Source organism: Podarcis tiliguerta (assembly GCF_965153285.1).
Source record: "Podarcis tiliguerta genome assembly, chromosome: 8".
NCBI lineage: Eukaryota > Metazoa > Chordata > Lepidosauria > Squamata > Lacertidae > Podarcis > Podarcis tiliguerta.
The window spans coordinates 39,833,831-39,855,955 of record NC_139541.1 but is presented as its reverse complement, the minus strand read 5'-3'; the positions used below and the strand labels follow the sequence as shown (position 1 = coordinate 39,855,955).

The following is a 22,125-nucleotide window of genomic DNA, read 5'->3' as shown; positions in this document are numbered from 1 at the left end:
GTTTGTCAGTTTCATAAATCTTCTCTACAATGTAAGGAAAAAAACAATTAAGTCACCAGCAATCCATTTGTCTTGGCCAAAGATAATACATTGAACAGACGAGCAGCCAGTGTTACAGTAGAACTTGGAACCAGTGCTTGGTTGGAAATCACGGAAAGGCCTGTATGTGCTGCGTTTGGGATGAGCATTTGGGCAAGTTAACTGAAGAATGAGACTTCGAAGTTAATTCTTTCACAAATAGTAGTAGTTTTGCTGGGGCCAGGAATTTAAAGTTGAACAAGTGGCTGAGATGGGCAACCCTTAGTTTTGTTCAGATATGGAGTTACTCTTATATCTGACAGGATATGTGTTAAATGAATCTAGCAGTCCCAGATTTGTTTACAGCTAGGCTGTCTTTCATCTTGAACCTTCAGATTAGTTTGCCACTGAATACCTGTTACTAGGAACATTAAACCAAGGAGAACTATTGCCTTCATGCCCTGATTCCCTGAGGCACCCACTAGGAAGAAGGATGCAGGGCTGTTGTTATGTTTTTAAGCATGTATACATTGACGACAGTACCAATCAAGATAATTATGCATAAAGTACACAGATTAGATGAGGCAATCCAACAGAAATATGTTTTCAAGGTTTTCTTACCAATGGCCTTCAGAGAGAGAGTGAGAGTGTCAAGTGCTTAGAGCCACACCCAGGGCTAGAGCTACTTTCATGCAGTTTGTTTTCATGCCATTATTCTCCTGATAAGTTTTTCCATTTCCCGGTGTACCAGTCAACACCTTACAGGGGAAAGATGCATCATGAGAAGAGAGCTGGATTTTACTGCAATGAAAATAATTTTGGTCACTGTGTCAGGGGAAAGCTTGGGAATATCTCGCTTGTTTAGATTCTCCATCGAGAAATTATTTTGGTGGAGGGGTTCTCTCCGAATTGCCTTTCTGCTCTTAAAGCACCTGTTTTCCCCTGTCACAGGTATTTTGGTGAGCTTCCAGTCTGAGGAAGAGTCCCATGTTTCAGTGCTCTCAGCATACAAACTGGGCTGACTAGGTAGTGTTTATATCATCCCGGCTTCAAGTTATATGGATGACATCAGTGGGAGAAAACTGTTGGAAAAGGTTCATAGACTGTACTCAAAATGGCAACACTTGGCTGACCTGCAAGCCCATAATGAATAGGCAGCACTTTTTGTTGAGGAGTCTCCATGGTCTTACGTCTGGCAGCATCTCATCTGCATCAGTTTCTCCGGACCTAGCTACAGGTCTGTTCCATGCTAGTGCCTTGATTCATCTGCTCTCCCAAGTTTGTAGCACCTGTTAGAGTCTATCTCCAATTAAGAAGGCAACTGTGGAACCCCCATATTTGTCACAGCCCAATGGTTTGCCTAGCACCAGAGATACTCGTTGCTACAAAGCCTTCCTGTGTGGAACTTTGTTGTGTTGGGGGTTTGGCAATCAACAGCCTTGGGGTTCTGGTTACAAGGCAGCAGCTGATGAATAATAGGGATTTGTTAATGGCCAGTTCAAGTCTTTGGATATGAATCCTGGGGAAATAGACCGTAGCCGTATGCTGCTGGATTTCTTTGTGCCAAATGTCATATTGCTTAAACTTTTTTATTACCTTAATAAGCATTGTGACATTTCTCTCCCACTTACTCTTCAGTGTTGACTCTTAAAATGAGTTCTATCAACCTGTTTGATAAAATGTTTAGGATGTTGGGATATGTGTACAGTTGACTTCTTGTCTATCCCAAGATATTTCAACTACTTATTGTTAACATTTTGGCGAGTATTTAGCATGCTTTCTGCCTTTTATTTGCAGGTCTTGATTTAAAACTTTATGAAGGGCAGTATGCAGGCAAAGAGGATAATCTGCACACTGAGGAACTGCACTGACTCTTCTTGCCAGTGCTAGCGCAAGCGTCTGAACCTTGGTAGAAACATCAGGTGTACCTGAGTTCCAGCACAAGCCAATCAGCAAATCAGTTATAGCACAGGAAACAACATGTTGGTTAAGATTGTTTTATAGAACAGAATGTGTGCAGTTAAACTAGGACTTGGAGTTTGATAGACAAAGAGAGTTGTGCTTTCCTATGTGCGATGCATTATCGGTTCCATCATTCCTAATGCATAAGTAGTGAGGAGTGACTGCTGCTTATGGGAGGGTCAACACACCCAAACAATCTGGGATATTGATTTCAGAGACAGAGGGAGCCTGTGCTGCTGTAGCATTTACAGGCCCAGAATGTATGTGAGCAAATGTATGCCCCATGGGTGTAGCTGGGGGGGGGGCAGGGAGGGGCAGCTGCCCCCCCCCATGAAGAAAAATCAATAAAAATACATAGCAAGCTGAGGTTCTGCCCCTCTAACAAAAATACTGTCTATGCCCGTGGTCTGCCGCTCTGCCCCCTTAAACATACTGCAATGTCTGGCTGTTAATACAAATTAGGAAATGAGAAACATAAAGAAGTTAAATGAAGAAAACTAAAAGAAGCACTGCATCTGGATTGCTATTGGGTTGTGCTTTCTTTGTCAGTACCAGCTTTCTTTGTTTTGTGGAAATAATTTTGATACCTCCCCCATCCTTGATGAATGAGGATCCAGTATCTGTTGGTCTTACCTCTCTGTGTGTATTTATATATGTATGTATACATCTACATATTTTTGCCATATCCACTGAAGTGTTTTGGCTGCAGTGTAAAATTTCATGAAACAGTAGTGCTGAATTTGATGCTCCTAAAAAGGTTAGAGTCCATCATGCCTTTTTTCAGAATCTATTTCAGTGACAATAAATGGACTTCTTGTTCCCTTGTATATAAGGGATAAAAATCAGCACGACCTATCCTGTTTATACCACACGAGTGTCCCAAAGAAAAACATATCTCTGTTAGTTCTATTATGCTTGATTAAAATGGAGTTTTTAAAAAGTCTAAACAGATTTAAAAGAAGAAGAAGCTGAAAGGACTATTACATTTCAAAGAAAGATGATATTGAACTAAAAATGTTTGCTCATGAGGCACTGCACTAAAAATGTGTGTGCATGAATAAAGTGAAGGTGCTGTTTTATTTTTGAAAATCAGCACTATTAATGTAGTTTAGCCGCTCAGGAAAAACCATAGGGAGTTTAACTTTTAGTTCTATGTGCTTTAAAAGGTTTTCAGAGTGAAACATACTGGAAAAGAGCTTCTGAGAACAAAATAAGCTGGGGTTTTTTTGGGGGTAAAGTACTTTGTAAAGCATTCTTTATTTTGCGCATGTGTAAAAGGTTTGGCACAAATATCATGATCGGTGTCAACCTGAAATAATCCTGTGTGACAAAGGCAGGCTTTGTGTGTGATCTGTTCATACAAATTCAAAATCATGAGCGCTTTGTATTCCTGTAGTATTGTGACTTCTGCTACATCAGAAAAAAGCATCCTCTCCTGATTTCTTAAATATTGGCATTTTGGCTGTCTCTTGCTCCCCTCCCCCTTCGACTCCATCCCAAATTCTTGTGTCTCAGAAGTGAAGTTCAAGCTAAATCCTAGTTGACATTGGTTTGTGGAATGCAATAAGAACAGCGTTTGTTTTAACTCCTCAGTGACATACAAAAGCCAAATAAAACCAAAGAAACTGAATTCTTCCGGCCAAACTGTTCTCTTAAGATTCCCTTTTTGTTTTTAAATGCTTTATGTTTGTTTTCAGATCAAGAGGAACATACAAATTGGTAATGGTTTTAAAGAGGGATTCCTTTCTGTTTGTTTATTTTTAATAACACCTGGAGTAGCAGCATGTGCAAAGGATGATTATCACTGTGCAGGTTAAGCTAGAAAGAGTGAGGGGCTTAGTAGTGGCTGTTCTAAACTTAATATCCTTGAGGGTAGAAAAGGCAGGGTAAAAATAAGTTAAATAAAATAAACCAACTCATGCTTTTATTTGGCTAACCTGCTAGCCTCAAAATCTACCCTTCATATCTTTTAACTCTGTCCTTCCCACCTACATGCCTTTCTATCTGCAGAGTTATGTTATAGACTTGGGAATTCTAGACTGGCAATCTTCGCTGAAAATATCCATTAACTCTTTCAGTTTAGGTTTTGCTGGTCTAAGGTTAAAAGGTAAAGGTAAAGGGACCCCTGACCATTAGGTCCAGTCATGGCCGACTCTGGAGTTGCGGTGCTCATCTCGCTTTATTGGCCGAGGGAGCCGGCTTACAGCTTCCGGGTCATGTGGCCAGCATGACTAAGCCGCTTCTGGCGAACCAGAGCAGCGCACAGAAATGCCGTTTACCTTCCCGCCGGAGCGGTACCTATTTATCTACTTGCACGTGCTTTCAAACTGCTAGGTTGGCAGGATAGACATCCTTAATGATCGGTTCTCTCAAACAATATTCAATGTTTTCAACTTTCTCATTGGAAAAAAGAATGGCTGATGGCAGTTTATGTTACATTTAAAAAAGGATCTACAATTTTACCAAGAGATTATTTAATTGTGTGGTGTTATATTTTTAGTGTTTTGTTTAAGATTATTTCTGTGTTCTGCCTTTCTGGTGCAACTACCAGCTTGACTGCCAGACTTGCACCCAGCTTTGGTTCATCAAATAAATAAAAACTGTTTTGACAAATGGAACCAGTTAATTTTCTAAATATTTACATGGGCAAGTGTTTAGTTGGCTTTCCCTTTGTTTTAAAGAGTTGATTGATGGCACCTCAAGTGAGAAAACAGCTCTGGAATTTTCCTTCTAGATCTTGGTGATGTTCATATGTCAGACAAATTAAGGGAATGTTTCCTGGTGGATTAAAGCGAGTAGCAAGGCCAGGTCAACAATCTCCTTAGGAGAGGAGAAAATGTGCACATGCAGATGTAGGAAAAGCCTTCTTAAAAGGCTGTTTTTTGGTGATGCAAGCCTTGTATCTATCCAGAATTTAGGTTATCCCTGATGGTTTCTTTCCACAGCAACAAATGTTTCTTTGACTACCCCCATTCCTCCCACCTTTGCAGACATGCGTCGCAGCAGGTAGCCACCTGACTTGTAAGTGAGAGCGCAGTAAACTTAATTCCTCTTGGAAGGATCGGTTTTGTGAAGCAAATGATTTTCCTCTTTGTGCAGTAGAACAGGGTCAGAAATAAAACATTTGACCCAGGATTGAGATTGAGTGGAACCTGTGTGCACGCGTGGGGGGGGTGTGTGGCATAGGCAAGCATTAAAATGATGATTGATGGGTACTTTCCTCCCTCTTTAGCTAAATGCTTTAAAGATAGTAGAGCCTGCTGGAATGCTCCATCTATCTCATGCTTTTCATGAGATCAAGCAATGTGTTCCTTTTACAAAAAGGGAAGAAGTCTTCCCTCCTCTCCTATAATTTGAGCGGCAAGTTCTCATAGAAGTAACTGAGGGCTGGAAAAAAGAAAACCACTTTTATGTCAGGCTGCACTATTTTAACTCTAGGCATTTTCCAGCACTGAAGCCCTGTCTGCTGTCAGAAAAGACTTCATTTCAAATGCAGCTTTCTTGACGTGGGAAAATTAAAGAGTGTGACATGTTCAGCCAATCTTGTTTTAACTGAGCCAAGAGAGGCTATTGAAAGTTTCAGGATAAAGTAGCAAAGAAGTAGTGACAGTAATAGTATATTATTGCAGTTAAAACTACACTGCAAATGCACACAGGATTTAAACTGGTCTAACTATTATGCTTTCCTCTAGGGAGAAGGTAGGCAAAAGAAGCCAGTGGAAGCCACCTCCACCTCTGTGACCAGTCCAAGTGGTCTGGGGATTCCTTGACTGAGCTAGAAGTTTCAGTTCTGGTCATTTCTGGCTTGGGCTGGGGGGAGGGGGAAGCAAAAAACCAGTGGTGTAGATAGCACTCTCCTAGCCTGAAACACCAAGGGACGCGGGTGGCGCTGTGGGTTAAACCACAGAGCCTAGGACTTGCCGATCAGAAGGTTGGCGGTTCGAATCCCCGCAACGGGGTGAGCTCCCATTTCTCGGTCCCAGCTCCTGCATACCTAGCAGTTCGAAAGCACATCAAAGTGCAAGTAGATGAATAGGTACCGCTTCAGTGGGAAGGTAAATGGCGTTTCCGTGCGCTGCTCTGGTTCGCCAGAAGCAGCTTAGTCATGCTGGCCAAATGACCCGGAAGCTGTACGCTGGCTCCCTCGGCCAATAAAGTGAGATGAGCGCCGCAACCCCAGAGTTGGTCACGACTGGACCTGATGGTCAGGAGTCCCTTTACCCTTTACCTTAGCCTGAAACACCAGTGATTGGTAATGGTTTTTATAATGGTTTGAAGAACATTAGCAGATGTAACTCTCTTCCACTGAAATCAGTGGCTGGCTGAATTTTTTTTAATTCTTCACAACAACCCTTCAAGATTAGTTGTTAATATTCTAGTTATCTAGATGGAGAGATGAGATTAAGAGATTTGATCCCAGCACCCCTGTCCAACATACTCCAAATATTGGCTCCCAAAGGTATTGGGGGTGGGGAGGGAGGGATGCTTTCTTTCTTTAAACCCCCCCCCCAAAAAAAAATCCTGCAAAAAAATCTAGTGGAAGACTTCAAAAGCTGTTTAGCATTTCATGTTATCACAGTTCACCTGTGTTAAACTTGGATCTACTGATAGTTACGTCATTATCCCTTTGATGAGGTGTTAGACAAATGATCCTGAGCATCAGGCCTGCCTCTTGGGCTAGACGTTTATTGCTTTCTTCCTGGCATGCTATCTAACAGAATGCAGGCCATTTAACTTGAGCCAATGGCAGGAAATAAAGATCGTGCTTTTTAGGGGTCATGCATGTGCATTCAGCCTGGAAAAGGCTCCTCCATCTGAACTCTGCATGGCTTAGAGCTTTCAAATAGGATCGGCATGAAAAACAGGAATTTGTGTCTTGGTGTTTATGGGGTGGTCTGCCTATGTCCAGCCAGATGAAGGCTGTTTTTCTCCCTGCTCCTGTTTGCCTCCCGCTACCGCCAGCAGCTGATATTTAGAGGGAAACTACCTGTAAGCTGGGATGGGGGGGGGGGGTAGGGGGAGGTTCCATTTTAGCTGTCAGGTCTGTTACCTATAGATAGACCTCTCTGCTTCCTTAAATTTATCTGAACCCCATTTAAAGCCATTGGCAGCCCACCATATCTGTTGGCACTGAATCACATAAGATAGTTCTGTAGCTTGAAGAAATACTTTCCTCTGTCCTGAATTTACTACTGCCAGTTAATTTAATTGGGTGACTCTAAATTTAGTACTGTATTTTTAAAGAGGGGGAGAAGAACTTTGATACTCTTTCCTCACATCATGCATTACTTTGCAAAAAACATGATCATGTCTCTTAATCATCTCCCCTCACCCCCTATACAAACTTTAGGGGGAAAGACCCCTAAATACTTCAGCCATTCATTGCAAGGAGAACCTCCAGTCCCTTGAGCGTTTTGAGCAACCTTTTCTCATCATCAATTTATTGCAGTCAACTGCAGTCAAATATATTAAGTAGGCATTGGACAGTGTGTGGTATGGAGGTGGCAGGAAAAAGAAGAAAGTAATAATAGCAGGAGCTGTAGGACAGGGAGAGAAAACGGTCCTAGGAGTTTGGCTCTGCCATGGACCTTCTTTCTGAATCTTGGTCTTGACAATATAAAGTTGGAGTAAAAAGACTAGATTTCCTATGTATACTGCTCCTTTTGCGAAATCGTGACAAACGAAGTAAGCATATTTCTTCAGCTGTGTTACTTATTATATATTAAATATCAGGACTGTATGAAAAATAAGGCAAAAATGGTCTTGAAATAAAAGCCAAGTTGCTGTGTCTGTAGCTTGAGAATAAGCCATCCTCTTCCTCTGTCCCTGCCACTTATAAGTATTATTTGCCGACATAATAAAATACGCTTTCTGCTCCTTTTGATGACCTCAGCTTTCAGATGCACTTGGGAGATGAACTATGGTGATTCATTTTCAGTGCTGGGGTCTGCCGATTTGGTAAATGACGTGTTTAGGAAATAATGCAGGCTCCCATTCAGTAAGTCTGAAAGAAAATGCAAATCCATTTCCATTTGGGAGCTTTGGTTCCAGTTGAGTGACTTCCTTTAATAAACCCTGCTAGTAATTAATCAAGTAAATTGCCACTTCCTGCTGCTCATGTGCTGCATTTTCCAAGTTGTTCCCAGCTCCTGCTGAGTCAACAGTCCTGTTCCCACAACTGTTGTGACTCATATCTCTACGTTTGCTGACTAAGATTCCATCAGTTTTTTGTAGAGAGCTCTGAGCAGTGAGCGACTTCTGTTTATCTCTAAAGTGGTTTTCAGTAGTTGGGATGTTAGTGTATTGTAGACATGTTGTAAATCATTGAACTGGTTGAAGAACGTTTATAAAATGTCACTCTGCAAGGAGTTCCAATTTCTAATGTGTTATGCAGAATTCACCAAGTTTACTTCTGTCCCCGTGTGTCTTATTCTCACTGGTGATAATAATAATAAATAATAAAAAGTGGTTCCCTGAGTTAAGGCAATACAGAAAATACTTTTAAAAGTGAAAGTAGAAACTTTTAATCTCCTTGCAACTGCAAGGAGAGGGAGGGGGAGCATGTAAGCTTGCTGTGGTTCTTTCATGTAGCACAGGGCTGGGGAACCTGTGCCCCTACATATGTTGTAGGACACAATATTTTTTTAGAAATGTTTTAAATATAATTTTACATGGAGTTTTTTCTTCTTGTTGCCCAGTTTGGGGATCTACAGTTGTGTGGAAAGGAAGGATAGAAATGCGAGAAACAAGAATAATAAATATTAATTAGTTCACATGCTATCATAGCTTCCCAAAAATTCTAGGGGGGGGGGGGAATGGGAAATACCAAAAGTCTGGCTACTCTCTAATAATGTGATATAAAATATCCTGTATGTGTATTTTTTTAGAGGATTATCCCAGTGGGACGTGGCTGGGAGATGAAATCAACCCTGAGATGCGGGTGCGTTGCCCCATCACACCAGCAGACATGCTGCACATTAGCACCAACTGCCGCACTGCTGAGAAGATGGCGCTGACGCTGCTTGATTACCTCTTTCACCGGGAAATCCAGGCCATCTCCAACCTTTCAGGGCAGGGGAAGCATGGGAAGAAACAACTAGATCCTCTCATGATTTACGGCATCCGTTGTAAGTATACGTTCCCTTAGGAATTTGGAACTCCTGCCATTAGTACATACTTTACAATTTGTTCTTGGACAGTTCAGAGAGACAGATGAAGTTAGATATGTAGCAAATATAGATTAGAATGTTTTCCTATTTCCTTCTGTTTGTGTGTGTGGTGTATTTGTGTGTGATTATTGTATTGCTCAGTGGGTTCTTTCCAAGTATCATACGGTCCAGGCTTACAGAGGACCTTTGCCAGCAGCCCTGTCATGATGGTGCAGAATGGCTGTTGTCTCCCAGAACCACTCTGACATTTCTGCACCAGTCCCACTGAAATTTGTTTGGAAGATGTAGCGGACTTGACTGGGAGGAAGTTTGAGACCAACTCTGCCTTGCGGTGATGTGTGCTCTGGGTTAGCAATTGCGTGGCTGACGTCTAGACCAAAGACTTCATCAGTCTGGGCATACATGACCTATCAGTTTCCCACCTGCTGCTGTGGAAAGCATCAGACGTTGGTGGCTATGCAGGGGGTTTGCTTTGTAATTTCTGAAATCAGTGAATCACATTTAAAGGATTCAGCTGCCTCAGATGATCAGATTCCAGCTCTGCATTTTTGCAGATGTTGGAAACTGGTTTGTTTCCCCTTACCTCCAGGCAGATGTTTTGCTAGCTTCTTTTAAAGGCAAGTTCCTCAAGGACCAATTAGGGTTGTAATGCACTCAATGGCTCCCCTGTAGCAGCATCACAAGTCCTGTTTTGGTTCATGGTGTCACTCTGAATTCATTTTAGCTTGCAGTTAGAGAACATACCCAGGTGTAGCACACATTCCTGATGGAGGAGGTGATTGAAAAAAATGAAACCTAGTAGTAATAATAGCTGCATCTCAAAACACAGATGTTGCTCAAGTATTCAGGATAGCCACAGATTGGAAACAGCAGCCAAAGCAGTCAAAGCAGATACATTCTCTGTTTTGAGCTGATCAGAAACAGAGATCCAAACAGGACAAGCTCATTTAATTCTTGTTTTCCACATGCATCATTTCAAAAGATTGAATGTTGCTCATGTTGAAATGCACAGAACTAGAGCAAATTTCACTGCTGCTCGTAAAACTATATATTCCTCTGCTTAAGGAAAAACTTAAACTGACATACAACCTCAATAAAACCCTCTTAAGAGCTGAAGTCTGTGTTTTCTGTCCAGCTAGAAATGAATACTTAGGAGGTGGTTAAGTTCTGCTAGTTAGGAAGAATGCAAAGTCAGGTTTGGAAGGTAGGGTTCAGGTTTTTACAGGGGTGTCTGGAATGCCCCCAAGCAATCACGGGAGGAGGAGGATTAAGGCCTGCAAGGAACAGTCCGTTACCTGATAAGGCAACACAGCAGGGATAATACTAAGTAAGGATAGGGTGAATTTCAAGAGCATGTAGCTCCCACTTCCACCCTGTAATTGTTGTGTGTATTCGTTGGCCCCTTAGCCACTGTATTTCCTCATTCTTTGCTCTTGCTTTTGAGAGGAGAAGTAAAGGTCGCTATGGCTCTTTTCTTATCCTAGGACAGAGTGGGGAATGATAGGAGAAATGATGTGAGTTGCAGTCCAGCAATATCTGTAGGGTCATAGGTCCCCTATTCTTGCCCCAGGGAAAAGGGAAACCACTAACTAAATCTGCACATCACACCAAACCATGGTTAATGAAGATTTTTTGTTTTTTGTTTTGCTATGATGTCTGAATTGGGAAACAACAGTTTGTAATTGGGCAGCAAAGTAGAATAAAAAAGCATGGTTTGAAGTGGGCTTGTTATCCATGCATTAATTAATGTTTGGTGTAATGCCTCCATTGACAAAGTATAATTTCAGCCGTTACAGTGGTACCTCTAGTTACGAACTTAATTCGTTCCGGAGGTCTGTTCTTAACCTGAAACTGTTCTTAACTAGAGGCGTGCTTTCGCTAATGGGGCCTCTTGCTGCCGCTGCGCCACCGGCACACGATTTCCGTTCTCATCCTGGGGCAAAGTTCTCAACTCAAGGTAACTCTTCCAGGTTAGTGGAGTTTGTAACCTGAGGTATTTGTAACCTGAGGCATTTGTAACTCGAGGTACCACTGTACTGAGTGCTGATAGAAGGGAAAATGAAAGCAGACAAGTAGCTCCAAACAATGGTTTATTGTACATCTAGAAGCTCAAAACTATGGTTTGGGTTCTGAATCACAGTCAGCGCAAGCCATGGTTTGGTATGTGGACTCTGTACTCTGCTGTTTCCAGAGTTTCCTTGGAATAAGACAAGACTGTTGGCTTCTAGCAGAGATCTGGCAACATGTGCTGGAAGATTTCTGGTTACAACTTTTGGTTCATATACCATTTTCAAGGGCAGTGGGAGATCCACCAGCAACTCTGAAAATACCACTTGAATATTATGGAAGTCGAAGCATCCAGTGTGGTGTAGTGGTTAAGAGTGGTAGACTCGTAATCTGGTGAACAGGGTTTGCATCTCTGCTCCTCCACATGCAGCTGCTGGGTGACCTTGGGCCAGTCACACTTCTCTGAAGTCTCTCAGCCTCACTCACCTCACAGAGTGTTTGTTCTGGGGGTGGAAGAGAAAGGAGAATGTTAGCCGCTTTGAGACTCCTTCGGGTAGTGATAAAGTGGGATATCAAATCCAAACTCTCCTCCTCCTCCTCCTCCTCCTCCTCCTCCTCCTCCTCCATAATTCCTGGGAACCTCTTTTGTACTGGTCCCTCTCTGGACCTCCTGACCCATAATGGACATGTTCAAGTTGTATGTGGGTCAGTCTGGTCCTACTTTGCACCTTTCTCTAGAATGGCACTCCCACCATGCTATTTTCAGCTTGGATGCTGAATGAATGTCATCACCAAATGCCAGCCACACAGTGTGATTGCCAAAGTCGCCTTTTACTCAAGTCTCTTCTTTCAGCTTGTCAGTGGAAAGATTTTTGTCCCTTTCCTTCTTCTGGGAAAAGAGCCCCCAACCAAATCTGTATTTAATAGAAAATATTTTGAAAAGTATATAGTACTCCGAAGCCACACTTTCCAAACTCAGGGAAATATGCTTATTAAAAATTCTTGATATACTGCATAAGCTTTCCCACAAAGCATTTATCTTCTTGAGGTATATGCTTTCATTTGGTTGTTGCTGTAATGGCAGTGGAGGTTGCAGAGAGAAACTTTGGGGCAATTAATTGATGTCTGTATGATTCAGGCAAACAGTATGGTTTTAGTAACTCGTTACATCAGTGCTACTAAAATAAGGGGATTTGGGGATGGGGGTGAAATCTGATAGGCAGCAGTTAGGAGTATATGTGTAATTGAAAATATAGGCTTGGATATTTTGATATTTGACAAGAACCACTGCAAATTTGTGCCTTTAAAAAAGTCCAGCCTCAATGTTTAAAGAAAATGATACATTGCCTATGCAACTCGGGATTGGAGTATCTTAAGGACCACCTGCTCCCAAGTGTAGCTAACCATCCTCTAAGGCCTGCATCAGTGGCTCTTTTCCAGGTGCTGGGCTGCCTTTGTGGCAGCACCCCCAATAGAGGCATGGTCTTTCCAGGAATGCTCATCCAGTGTTGACTTTTTATTAACTTTCAAGCATCAGGTGAAGATAATTTTATTATCCTGACAGTTTAGTATATACTACTTTAATGTTCTCCTCCTTGTTTTATTGCTATTTACAGCTTTTCTGACTGCTGATTATTTTTGGTTGTTGTTTTTTTATCGCTTCCCTTTGGTGTATGTTACGTATTTTTGTACTCAAAGGCGGGATAGAAATGTTTTAGATTAAAATAAAGAATGCTTAGATAAGTATTCCAGATGCTAGTTAGAAAAGTTGAGGTTGATAAGGAATTGTTGTTGCTTCTGGTACAGGGGAAGTCACTTAACAAATAATGCTGAGATTTTAAATTATCTCCTTGGCAATATAGAGGATGACCGTTCATATTTTTATTGATGGGCCATGGCAAAATGACACAGCTTCCTCTGGACATAAAATGTCACTCATGTTGTACATGGCATACATACTTCAGTGGTCTTCCAAACAAAAAGGGAAAGGGTGGGGGGAGTTTGTGGAGGATCCTGAAATCCGCAGTTGTAAGTTTTACCAAATTCTGAGTAGTTATCTCATGGTGTTGCAGTTTTGCTTTCTTCAGCAATATAACGAAGGAGTAGGAAAGAGTATATTAAAGGAGAGGTTGGGGTGTTACGGGGAGCATGACTTGAGGCACTAAGAGAGAGCATGATAGCCATGCTTGGCATCCTCCCCAGGGGACATTTACAAAAAGTTAAACTCCTTTGGCACAGGTGCTGAAAAATTCCAGAAGTGGACACCAGAAACACAGAACAGCTATTGTCAGCACAGCAGAAAGAAATAGCAAATTTTAAAATGCATCTTTATAAAATTATTATTAATAATAATCTGTATAATGTCAAACAGAGTGTAACAGCCTGGCCCTCTATATTGAACCTGTTATCGGCTTAATTCATCTGCTCTTGGGTGTGTTTCATCTGGAAACCATCAGTGTTTAAAGTAGCCCAGACAGACTGCTGCAACCTAAAACTCAGATTACGCAACCCTATCAAAATAGAACAAGGAAAATAAGCTTCTACGTTCTTCCTGTTAAATCAGAATGAACTTCATCTAAGGGTGTATGATTTGCAGGTACTATAGAACTATTCCTTCTAATGTTGATCTTGTTTAAAACATCAGGATAGCATAAAAAAGAAGAGGGAAAATCTTGGGAGGATCGAACTATATAGTATAAAGCTTAGAACTGTATAGTATAAAGCTGACAATAGAAAAGATAATGCTTTCACAGATAGGCAAGCTGTCCTAGAGATATGAAAACAATGTCAAGTGGATTGGGAGTGAGCATTCCTCAGAAGAGGTGTGAGCTGCTCCTGTGTGATGAAGTACCCTACTCCTTTTCTGCTAAGTTGCAGACCACCCAAATGGATTTAATGGGGAACACATTTGAATCCTGCTTGATTTTTGATGGAATATTCACTTCAGTGTTCTCTTCCATCTTGTGAAATTGTCCATCTGTTTATTTGCCCACTGTCCAGGCTTCTTGCATACATTGTAATATAAGAAGCCAGTCAGTCGAAGCTTAGATAACAAATATATGGTCAGTTGTTTTGTTGGAAGCCACCCAGAATTGCTGGAGTAATCTAGTCAGATGGATGGCATATAAAATAATATTAATCATCATCATCATCATCATTTCACCCCAAAAAGGGCTGTTAGGTCAGAGTCCCTTGAGTGCATCACAGTTTCAGTTAGATTCATTTCCAATTACCCAAGTATCAGTCTCATTTTCTGCTCTGCACTTGATGGTAGTTTCTATTAAGTCCTAACATTTGTTGCATGTTCTGCTCAACCAGAGTTCTATTAATAAAAATCTATTTGAGCACATGCTGTAACTCATAATGTTCATATTTCTGCTATTAACCTGGGGAGTTGTTCCTCCTCCCTTGCTTTCCACTAAGCATCCCTGGGCCAGGTGTTAAATCTGGAAACTGATGAGGCTCACCACAACAGCCTCTGCTTGATGAACTGTAATAAGAAGCCAAGCTGAGCCAGAGGAAACGGGCGTGCCTGCCATTTCTGAGCCTTACCACTAATAAAACTGTGCACGGAACACTTGGATTCCATCTGCGGAACCAAAAATGAAAGCTGTTCTCATGCTGAACTTGCTATCTTGTTTTACTCAAATGCTCGTTAAGTATCCTTAACCAACTTGTTGAACAAATCTTTATTTTGCTCACACCAGATGAGCTGTTGAAAGTTACTTCCTGTTGGGCTTGGGGACCCCCTGCCCAACTTTCTTTAAAGAACAGGAGTGTATGAAATTATACCTGAGTGCCCAGAAACATGAATGCTGAAAACATACTTAAAATTAAGAGTGATTTTTTTCATCGACATTCCAAGTCTAGCAAGAGTGGGTTAGCTTCAACAAGGTTTGCTGGATCTGTGTGGAACCATTTCTAATATTACAGACTTAATAAATAATATGTTTTCTCTACAATTCTCTATACATATTCTCAGGAATCTACAATTTTGCTTACCATGGTGAGTGCTCCACCACCTTTTTGCAAGCTTGCCATGCCCTATGTTTACTCCCATCTTTTGGGTTGGGCAGGGGCCAGGGATTTCTCTATTATTCAGTTGGCTGTGTTTTAGAGGCACTGGGTGCAATTGTGGGGACATTCCTACCCCTTCCTGGAAACCTGGGGTTTGTATTGGCACCACACTTCCCTGGTACAGTCATACCTGGGGTTGCGAATGCTGCGGGTTGTGCATTTTCGGGTTATGGACGCGCCGAACCCAGAAGTACCGGAACGGGTTACTTCCAGGTTTTGGCGCTCACGCATGTGCAGAAACACTAAATCGCGCTTTGTGCATGTGCAGAAGTGTTGAATTGCGTCACACGCGTGTGCAGACGCGGCACCGTGGGTTGCAAACGCTGTGGGTTACAAATGTGCCTCCCGCACGGATCATGTTTGCAACCCAAGGTTCCACTGTTCTTGGAGGTATGAGGTGGAGAGGGAGGTGGGATTTGTTTTTTGCATCTCCACACAGCGCAATTCCAGGAACAAACCAGTGTCACAACTCCAAGCTCTAAGCTTAGGGTTAGCAATGGTAGCAAGAGAGTGTCACTGCTTCTTTGCTGCATTTTTGGACAAGGTTTTCCCCTCGTGTATGAGGGTCATGGTCCAGGTGACCACAGATTGGTGTTGGCCACTAAGGTCAGCCAAAATTTGTGAACTCTGCTTTTCTTGAAATTAATTCTTTCAAATATGCAATGTCATAATGAGACATAAAACAGCCCAAGTGTTTTGTGAATAGCATCTTTGGTGTGTTCAGAAGAGGAAGTCTCCAAGGCTTGCAGGAGTCAGCTGGTCCATATGTCCAGAACTGAAGCATCCAAACTCCCGCCTCCAACATCTGTACAGCCAACTGTACAGCCAAATGTAGGAGCCTGGATTGCTGTTGTGGTGCTTCTCTGCAAACACTTTCTCCTCTTTATTGAAGCTGCCAGAACCTGGCTTCAATTTCAAACAGCTCTTTGTAAATCAGTTCGGTCCTGCCATATGGAGGGAGGCAGTCACACATTTCAAGGCGAAGGGAAAAGATAGATGCAAATGATGAAGGCTGCAGCCCTCTGCATGCCAAGACCCCTTGGAATCCAGCAGGCTTTGCATTTGAGTGAACGTGCTCAGGATCGGTTTGCATGTTCTCTCCAACTGTAGTTCTGAGGAAAACCATATGGACTGGCAACTTGATATAAACCATGGGTAGGCAAACTGAGGCCCGGGGACCGGATGCGGCTCAATCACCTTCTCAATCCGGCCTGTGGACGGTCCAGGAATCAGCGTGTTTTTACATGAGTAGAGTGTGTCCTTTTATTTAAAATGCATCTCTGGATTATTTGTGGGGCATAGGAATTCGTTCATTCCTCCCCCCAAATATAGTCCGGCCCCCGGCAAGATCTGAGGGACAGTGGACCAGCCCCTTGCTGAAAAAGTTTGCTGACCCCTGTAAACTCATTAAACGTTGCTGTTTGGCATCTTCCCATTTTGCTCCCCTGTTCTTGCTTTCATGTGGTGTCACTGGCCAGTTGCAGTTTGAAACAAGTAGAGCAATATAAGGAAATGAATAACTGGCAGTGGTGCATTGTACCCTTGCCTCCCCCAGCACATTTACCACAGGCTGTCCATCATTCAAGAATGCAAAATAAATGAATTTAACTCTCTAGTTATTTCTGCTAGCAGTTTTCTTGGTTGTTGGTCACAGACAGAATATTGTTCCACTAAATCATGCAGAATATTATATCAAGAAGCCACTCAGTTCCTAGAAAAACAAGAAATGGAAAGAAGTGGTCTTAAACATGGTTTGCTCCAAAACATTTATTATAATTTATAGTCATAAAATTTGTATATCACTTTTCACCAGTGAGATTGTCCCAAAGTGGCTTCATTTGCTCTTCAGTGCTCTCTCCCAGTTGGTTTTAAATTGGGTTCTCCTCTGTTCCAAGGAGGTTTCAATACAGGTTTAATATAAGTACCACTGTGCTCTTAATAACTTAAAAAGTGCCCCTCTGAATCAGAGCAGAGTTCATCTAATCCAGTGTTATCTTGGTAACCAGATTCCTCCAGGAAAAAAACCCACCATCTAGACATGGGGGCAACAGCACTCTCTTGTTGCTCCCCAGCAATTGGTTCCCAGAGATACTCTGCTTCTAAAAGCAAGGATCCATTTAACCATCACAACTAAGAGCCATGAATAGACCATTCGACTTCCATGAAATTGTCTAAATGTGGCACTCAGTTGGATAAATTAAGTGTATGCTATACAGCATTTGGGACGTGGGTGGTGCTGTGGGCTAAAGCCTCAGTGCCTAGGGCTTGCCGATCGAAAGGTCAGCGGTTCGAATCCCCGCGGCGGGGTGCGCTCCCGCTGTTCGGTCCCAACGCCTGCCAACCTAGCAGTTCGAAAGCACCTCCGGGTGCAAGTAGATAAATAGGGACCGCTTACTAGCGGGAAGGTAAACGGCGTTTCCGTGTGCGGCTCTGGCTTGCCAGAGCAGCGATGTCACGCTGGCCACGTGACCCGGAAGTGTCTTCGGACAGCGCTGGCCCTTGGCCTCTTTGAGTGAGATGGGCGCACAACCCTAGAGTCTGTCAAGACTGGCCCGTACGGGCAGGGGTACCTTTACCTTTACCTTTATACAGCATTTTGTGTGTCCTTTCAATAAGCTTCACTGGATGACCCTGAGTTCTAGTATGTTAAGAAAGGAAGAAAAACTTACCCAATTCCTATTCATTTCAGTGGTCCTTGTGCTGGAGATCTTCTTAAGGGATTGAGCCCCATTAATACAGAAGCTGACCAAAATCTAGGAAGCCATAACAGCATTGTTATGCTTGCCTTGATGTGTTCATCACCATCTCATATCTCTGCAGTTCTGTGAAAACTACTTTGATGGAAAAGCAGCTACAGCATGTGAATGTGTTCTGAGGTGTGTCTGTGTAATTTTGAGTCTCTTATTTTCTGCTTGTCCCACTAGTTGGACACCCACACCAACCTCTTTACTCATTAGCCCATCTTTTTTTTACTGTTTGCACAACCTTTTCTCTGCATTTGCTGGGATTCTCATCCGTTCTCAATTTTCCCAGTGATGTGTGCTGTGCATCTTTTTTTTATGGTGATGTTTGCTAACGTACAGTACAACAGTGTGTTCCTTTCAAGCTTTGGAAACCTACTATTTTTTCAGTTGTTTTTGCCATATTCAAAACTTTATCCAGCCACTGACTCTCTGCCTTTTAATTTACAATGAACACTCGTACTGCCAAGTGGTGAAATGTCCTTGGCAGTGTAGGCATAGTGATATCTTAAAAGACACTAAGCGGTTGATCGTTGGTTCAGAACTGTAGCTATTTCTTCCCTTGGAGAGGCAAGAGCCCCTCAAGATATGGGTCCTGGCCAAGAAGCCCATTTTTGCAGGTGATAGGGGTCACTGTCAAATGCTTTGTGCACCTACAAGAGATCCAAGTGGTTGAATTAGAACTGCAGTTTTAATTGCCCAGTTTTCATTTTTGCATACCTATGAGCAGAGCTTGGAGTATATGATTTATAGCAAGTAGCGCTAGGTCCTTCATAGACTTTGTCATCCTCCTGCTTCTTCCTGTCTTGCCTTCTGTTGCAGCAGAGGGACAGGGACTGAGTTATTGGGTACCTGACAGGATGGGGCTCTTCTTATTGCAATTCCTACCTTCCTCTGTGGATGAAAAAGCAGGTGGGAAAAGAGTGGTGGATGAATTTCTTTGCATCCTGGTTTGTGCCAGATCGTTATGGCTGTAGCGTCTGGCATGTGATTTTTCTCTTATAGGATTTAGAAGTCAGAAGGCATCCCTGGAATCACTTAATCCCTGTTGTCATTGAGAGAGGAAAAACAGTCTCGCCGCTGAATGCGAGCTGTTGCCTTGCGTGAGAATTAATGTACAGCTCATCTGGAAAATGCATTGCGTGATTCAAGGAAAGTGATGAGTTCATGAACACTCGTAAATTGAATTCCAGAAAGTTGCATTGCCCATTCTTTTCAGACACACTCTCTTTGTCACCCTGAAAGAGTTAAACCATCAAGAGTTGGAGCTGCTGGTACCATTGTTGGCAAAATGTAAATAATTTTACGTATCCATTGGTTTTCTGTCACGCCAGGGCTTTCCAAGGCCGCAAGCTCCTTTGGAAAGGGAGAAATTTGTGTTGTTGATTCCTAAGTTAGTTTTTCTTGGCGGCACATAGGGTGGCTTTTGCCATCCAGCTGGAATTCTGTGATGCTGTGGAAAAGAGCTTATGTAACAGGATGTCTCAAGAAGGCTTTTACATTTTTAAGATATATATTTATGGGGGGCGGGAGCAAGAGCACACACAAATTAGTGGGGGGTGGAAATACCTTCCTCAGTTTTTTCCATCTACAAATTCTGAGATGTCAAAATTGAATCAGGTTTCCTTTAAAAATATAAACATTGTTTGTTTACTAATTTATTGCTACAGACTGGGAAGTCATAGGCTTGGCAATGTGCAAGTTGCTGGCACATTAGTGATAGGTTTGTTGAGGTACTTGCTTTGTTTTTAAAAGGTGTTTTATCTTGGTTGAGAATACCATAGAGCGCAATTAGATGAGACAGCGGGAAATACATGGTAGGATCTCCTGCATTTTTTTCCCCAAAAAGAGAAAATCAAGCTGTGGGAGACAGATTTGATAGGGAATGATAAACACACACACACACACACACACACACACACACACACTCAGTTGGCACAAGAAATTTTGGTGCCTGAGGCGCATCCCCACCCCACCCCACCAGGGAAGAAGCGTTGAAGATCTACATTAGAGATGTGTGTGTGGGGGGGGGGGGGGAGATCAAATTAACCTTACTCAATGGTTGAAGTGGAAATCAAAGGCCATTTGGGGGAGTGGGGGCTGCTTTGAATCACACTGGATGGGTGCAGTGCCCAGGAGACCCCAGAAGGCAGCCCCCACCATTTTTTTCTTAGGAGTGGGAGGAGAGCAGTAGTGCCTCCTACTTGCCAAGAGGTGGCATTTGGGTGGGGGCTGCTGAGGAGGAGGCAGATACGACCTCCAAGGAGGATGCTGCAACCGTCCCTGTTACTGTGGCTGCTGCAGCAGCAGTGGATGGTGCCTTCCTTAGAGGCCAGATCTGCTGCCCCTGTGGATACTACTGCCTGAGATGATCACCCCAACTTGCCTCATGGATGGGCTGGCCCTGCACACACACACACACACACACACACACACACCATTACTGGGTATCCTATGACTATCCGTCTGTTTGGCTGTTTCACCTTTATGTGCAACCACATGTGCCATTTGAAAAGGGGTGAAAAGCAAAGTTCACACTGCAAGCGTTGGTGTACAGATTCAAAAAGTCATTCCAGTAGCACTTTAGAGACCAGCTAAATTTGTTATTGGTATGAGCTTTCGTGTGCATGCACACTTCTTCAGATATCTGGGTATCTTAAGAAGTGTGCATGCACACGAAAGCTCATACCAATCTTAGCTGGTCTCTAAGGTGCTACTGGAAGGACGTTTTGATTTTGTTTTGACTACGGCAGGCCAACATGGCTACCTACCTGTATCTAGAACTATGGAAGTGCACAGATTGTCTGCTGCAGGTTCAAACAAAGTAAATAAGTTTTGCTAGTTTCATATTTCACTTTAGGCTTTGCCCATATTCATCCAGTTGCACTTAGGGATGGGAATGCACATACGGTAGATATGTACATTCCATTGAAAGTAATGCAGTGTATTCACACAGCTGTGTATTCACGTACAGTCTCTGGTTTTTCTCCCTCTCTGCTTAGCTTGCACAGGCGTTTTATACACATATCTTCCAATGATTACTTCCCCCCCATTCCCCAGAAAGGAAATTTGAGTAGAATTGGACAGAAGGAAGGTTTGGAGCAATTATCCATATCCATAGAGCCACCAAGTACACCTGATGGATCCCTTGTCAGTGAAGAGCAGCATAACTTTGGTCAGGTTGGATACATAATAAAAGTTATATAAGCGCTTGAGAACACTTTCATCGTTCAGAATGATGGGTGGAAACAGGATTCCACAGATAATTTATGAGCTTTCCCTCCTACCTGCCACCTAAATCCTATTTTGAAACTGCCAAACATAATATTCATTGGTTGTTGAAGGTCTTCCTTTTCTGTCTTCTGCTATTGGACATTCTGTCTGTTCACCTTGGTTCAGTGATCATATATGCATCTGGAATCTCTCTCTGGTTTTGCTGAAACTTCTGGTTCTTTCTCTTTGCCCTTATACTTGGACTGATGCTACACTTCTTCCCAAAATTGGTACACAAGTCCGCAAAGACCACTAAATGTGGCCAATATGTGCCTTCAAATACTTAAGCACATACCAAGAAATCCTGAAATCCCTGGTGGATCTTACTTTCGAGTTGACATCCTTCTGAGTAAGATTGTACTGTTATGTTCTCTATCATATTCCATTATGACTGGGGGCGAGGAGGCTTACACAGGTAATCCATTTTGACACAATGCCCACTCCTTTGAACTTATGACATCATGTAGAAGAAGCATTCCTGTGAATGTCAAATAATTGCATGAACCTGCTTTTAGACAGCAGATGAGAAGGCCCCTCCCTAGTCTTGATAAGGCCAACAATGTCATGAAGCATAGGTTCACGAGTTTTAGATGGCTATGTTGTTCAGATTCCTTGAAAGAGAATTATGTTCGCGCGCACGCACACACCCCCCCCACCAGTTTTGGTATAAACTAAGCAACAAATACTTGCAATGCACTAACAATTATTCTCTTCAAAATGATTTCAATATGAGAGTGATGCATGACCAGCACGGAAGAATTGAAGCCTCCAGGCAAAGGACCAGCAGTGTTTATGCCTCTCTTTGTTTTTTATTATTACTATCTACTGCTCTCTGAATTCTATTGTCAAATGTTATTAGTTTAATATAAGAATTTGTT

The 22,125-nt window shown here is 42.5% G+C and overlaps 1 protein-coding gene and 1 long non-coding RNA gene across 4 annotated transcripts in view; one reads left to right on the top strand and one right to left on the bottom strand.

The window, feature by feature from the left end:
* The window catches only part of BANP (BTG3 associated nuclear protein), a 145,703-nt gene that overhangs the window by 43,831 nt on the left and 79,747 nt on the right, over nt 1–22,125 (top strand). For all 3 annotated transcript variants that reach the window (XM_083456503.1, XM_083456504.1, XM_083456505.1), the window contains exon 7: nt 8,868–9,107. In XM_083456503.1, the coding sequence (XP_083312629.1) occupies nt 8,868–9,107 (240 nt within the window). The remainder of the gene's footprint in view (nt 1–8,867; nt 9,108–22,125) is intronic.
* On the bottom strand, nt 13,442–20,183 carry LOC310685013. Its single transcript, XR_014515021.1, has 3 exons — nt 20,030–20,183; nt 17,903–19,427; nt 13,442–16,944 (listed from the first exon to the last, which is right to left on the bottom strand). It is a non-coding gene; the product is annotated as an uncharacterized lncRNA (long non-coding RNA).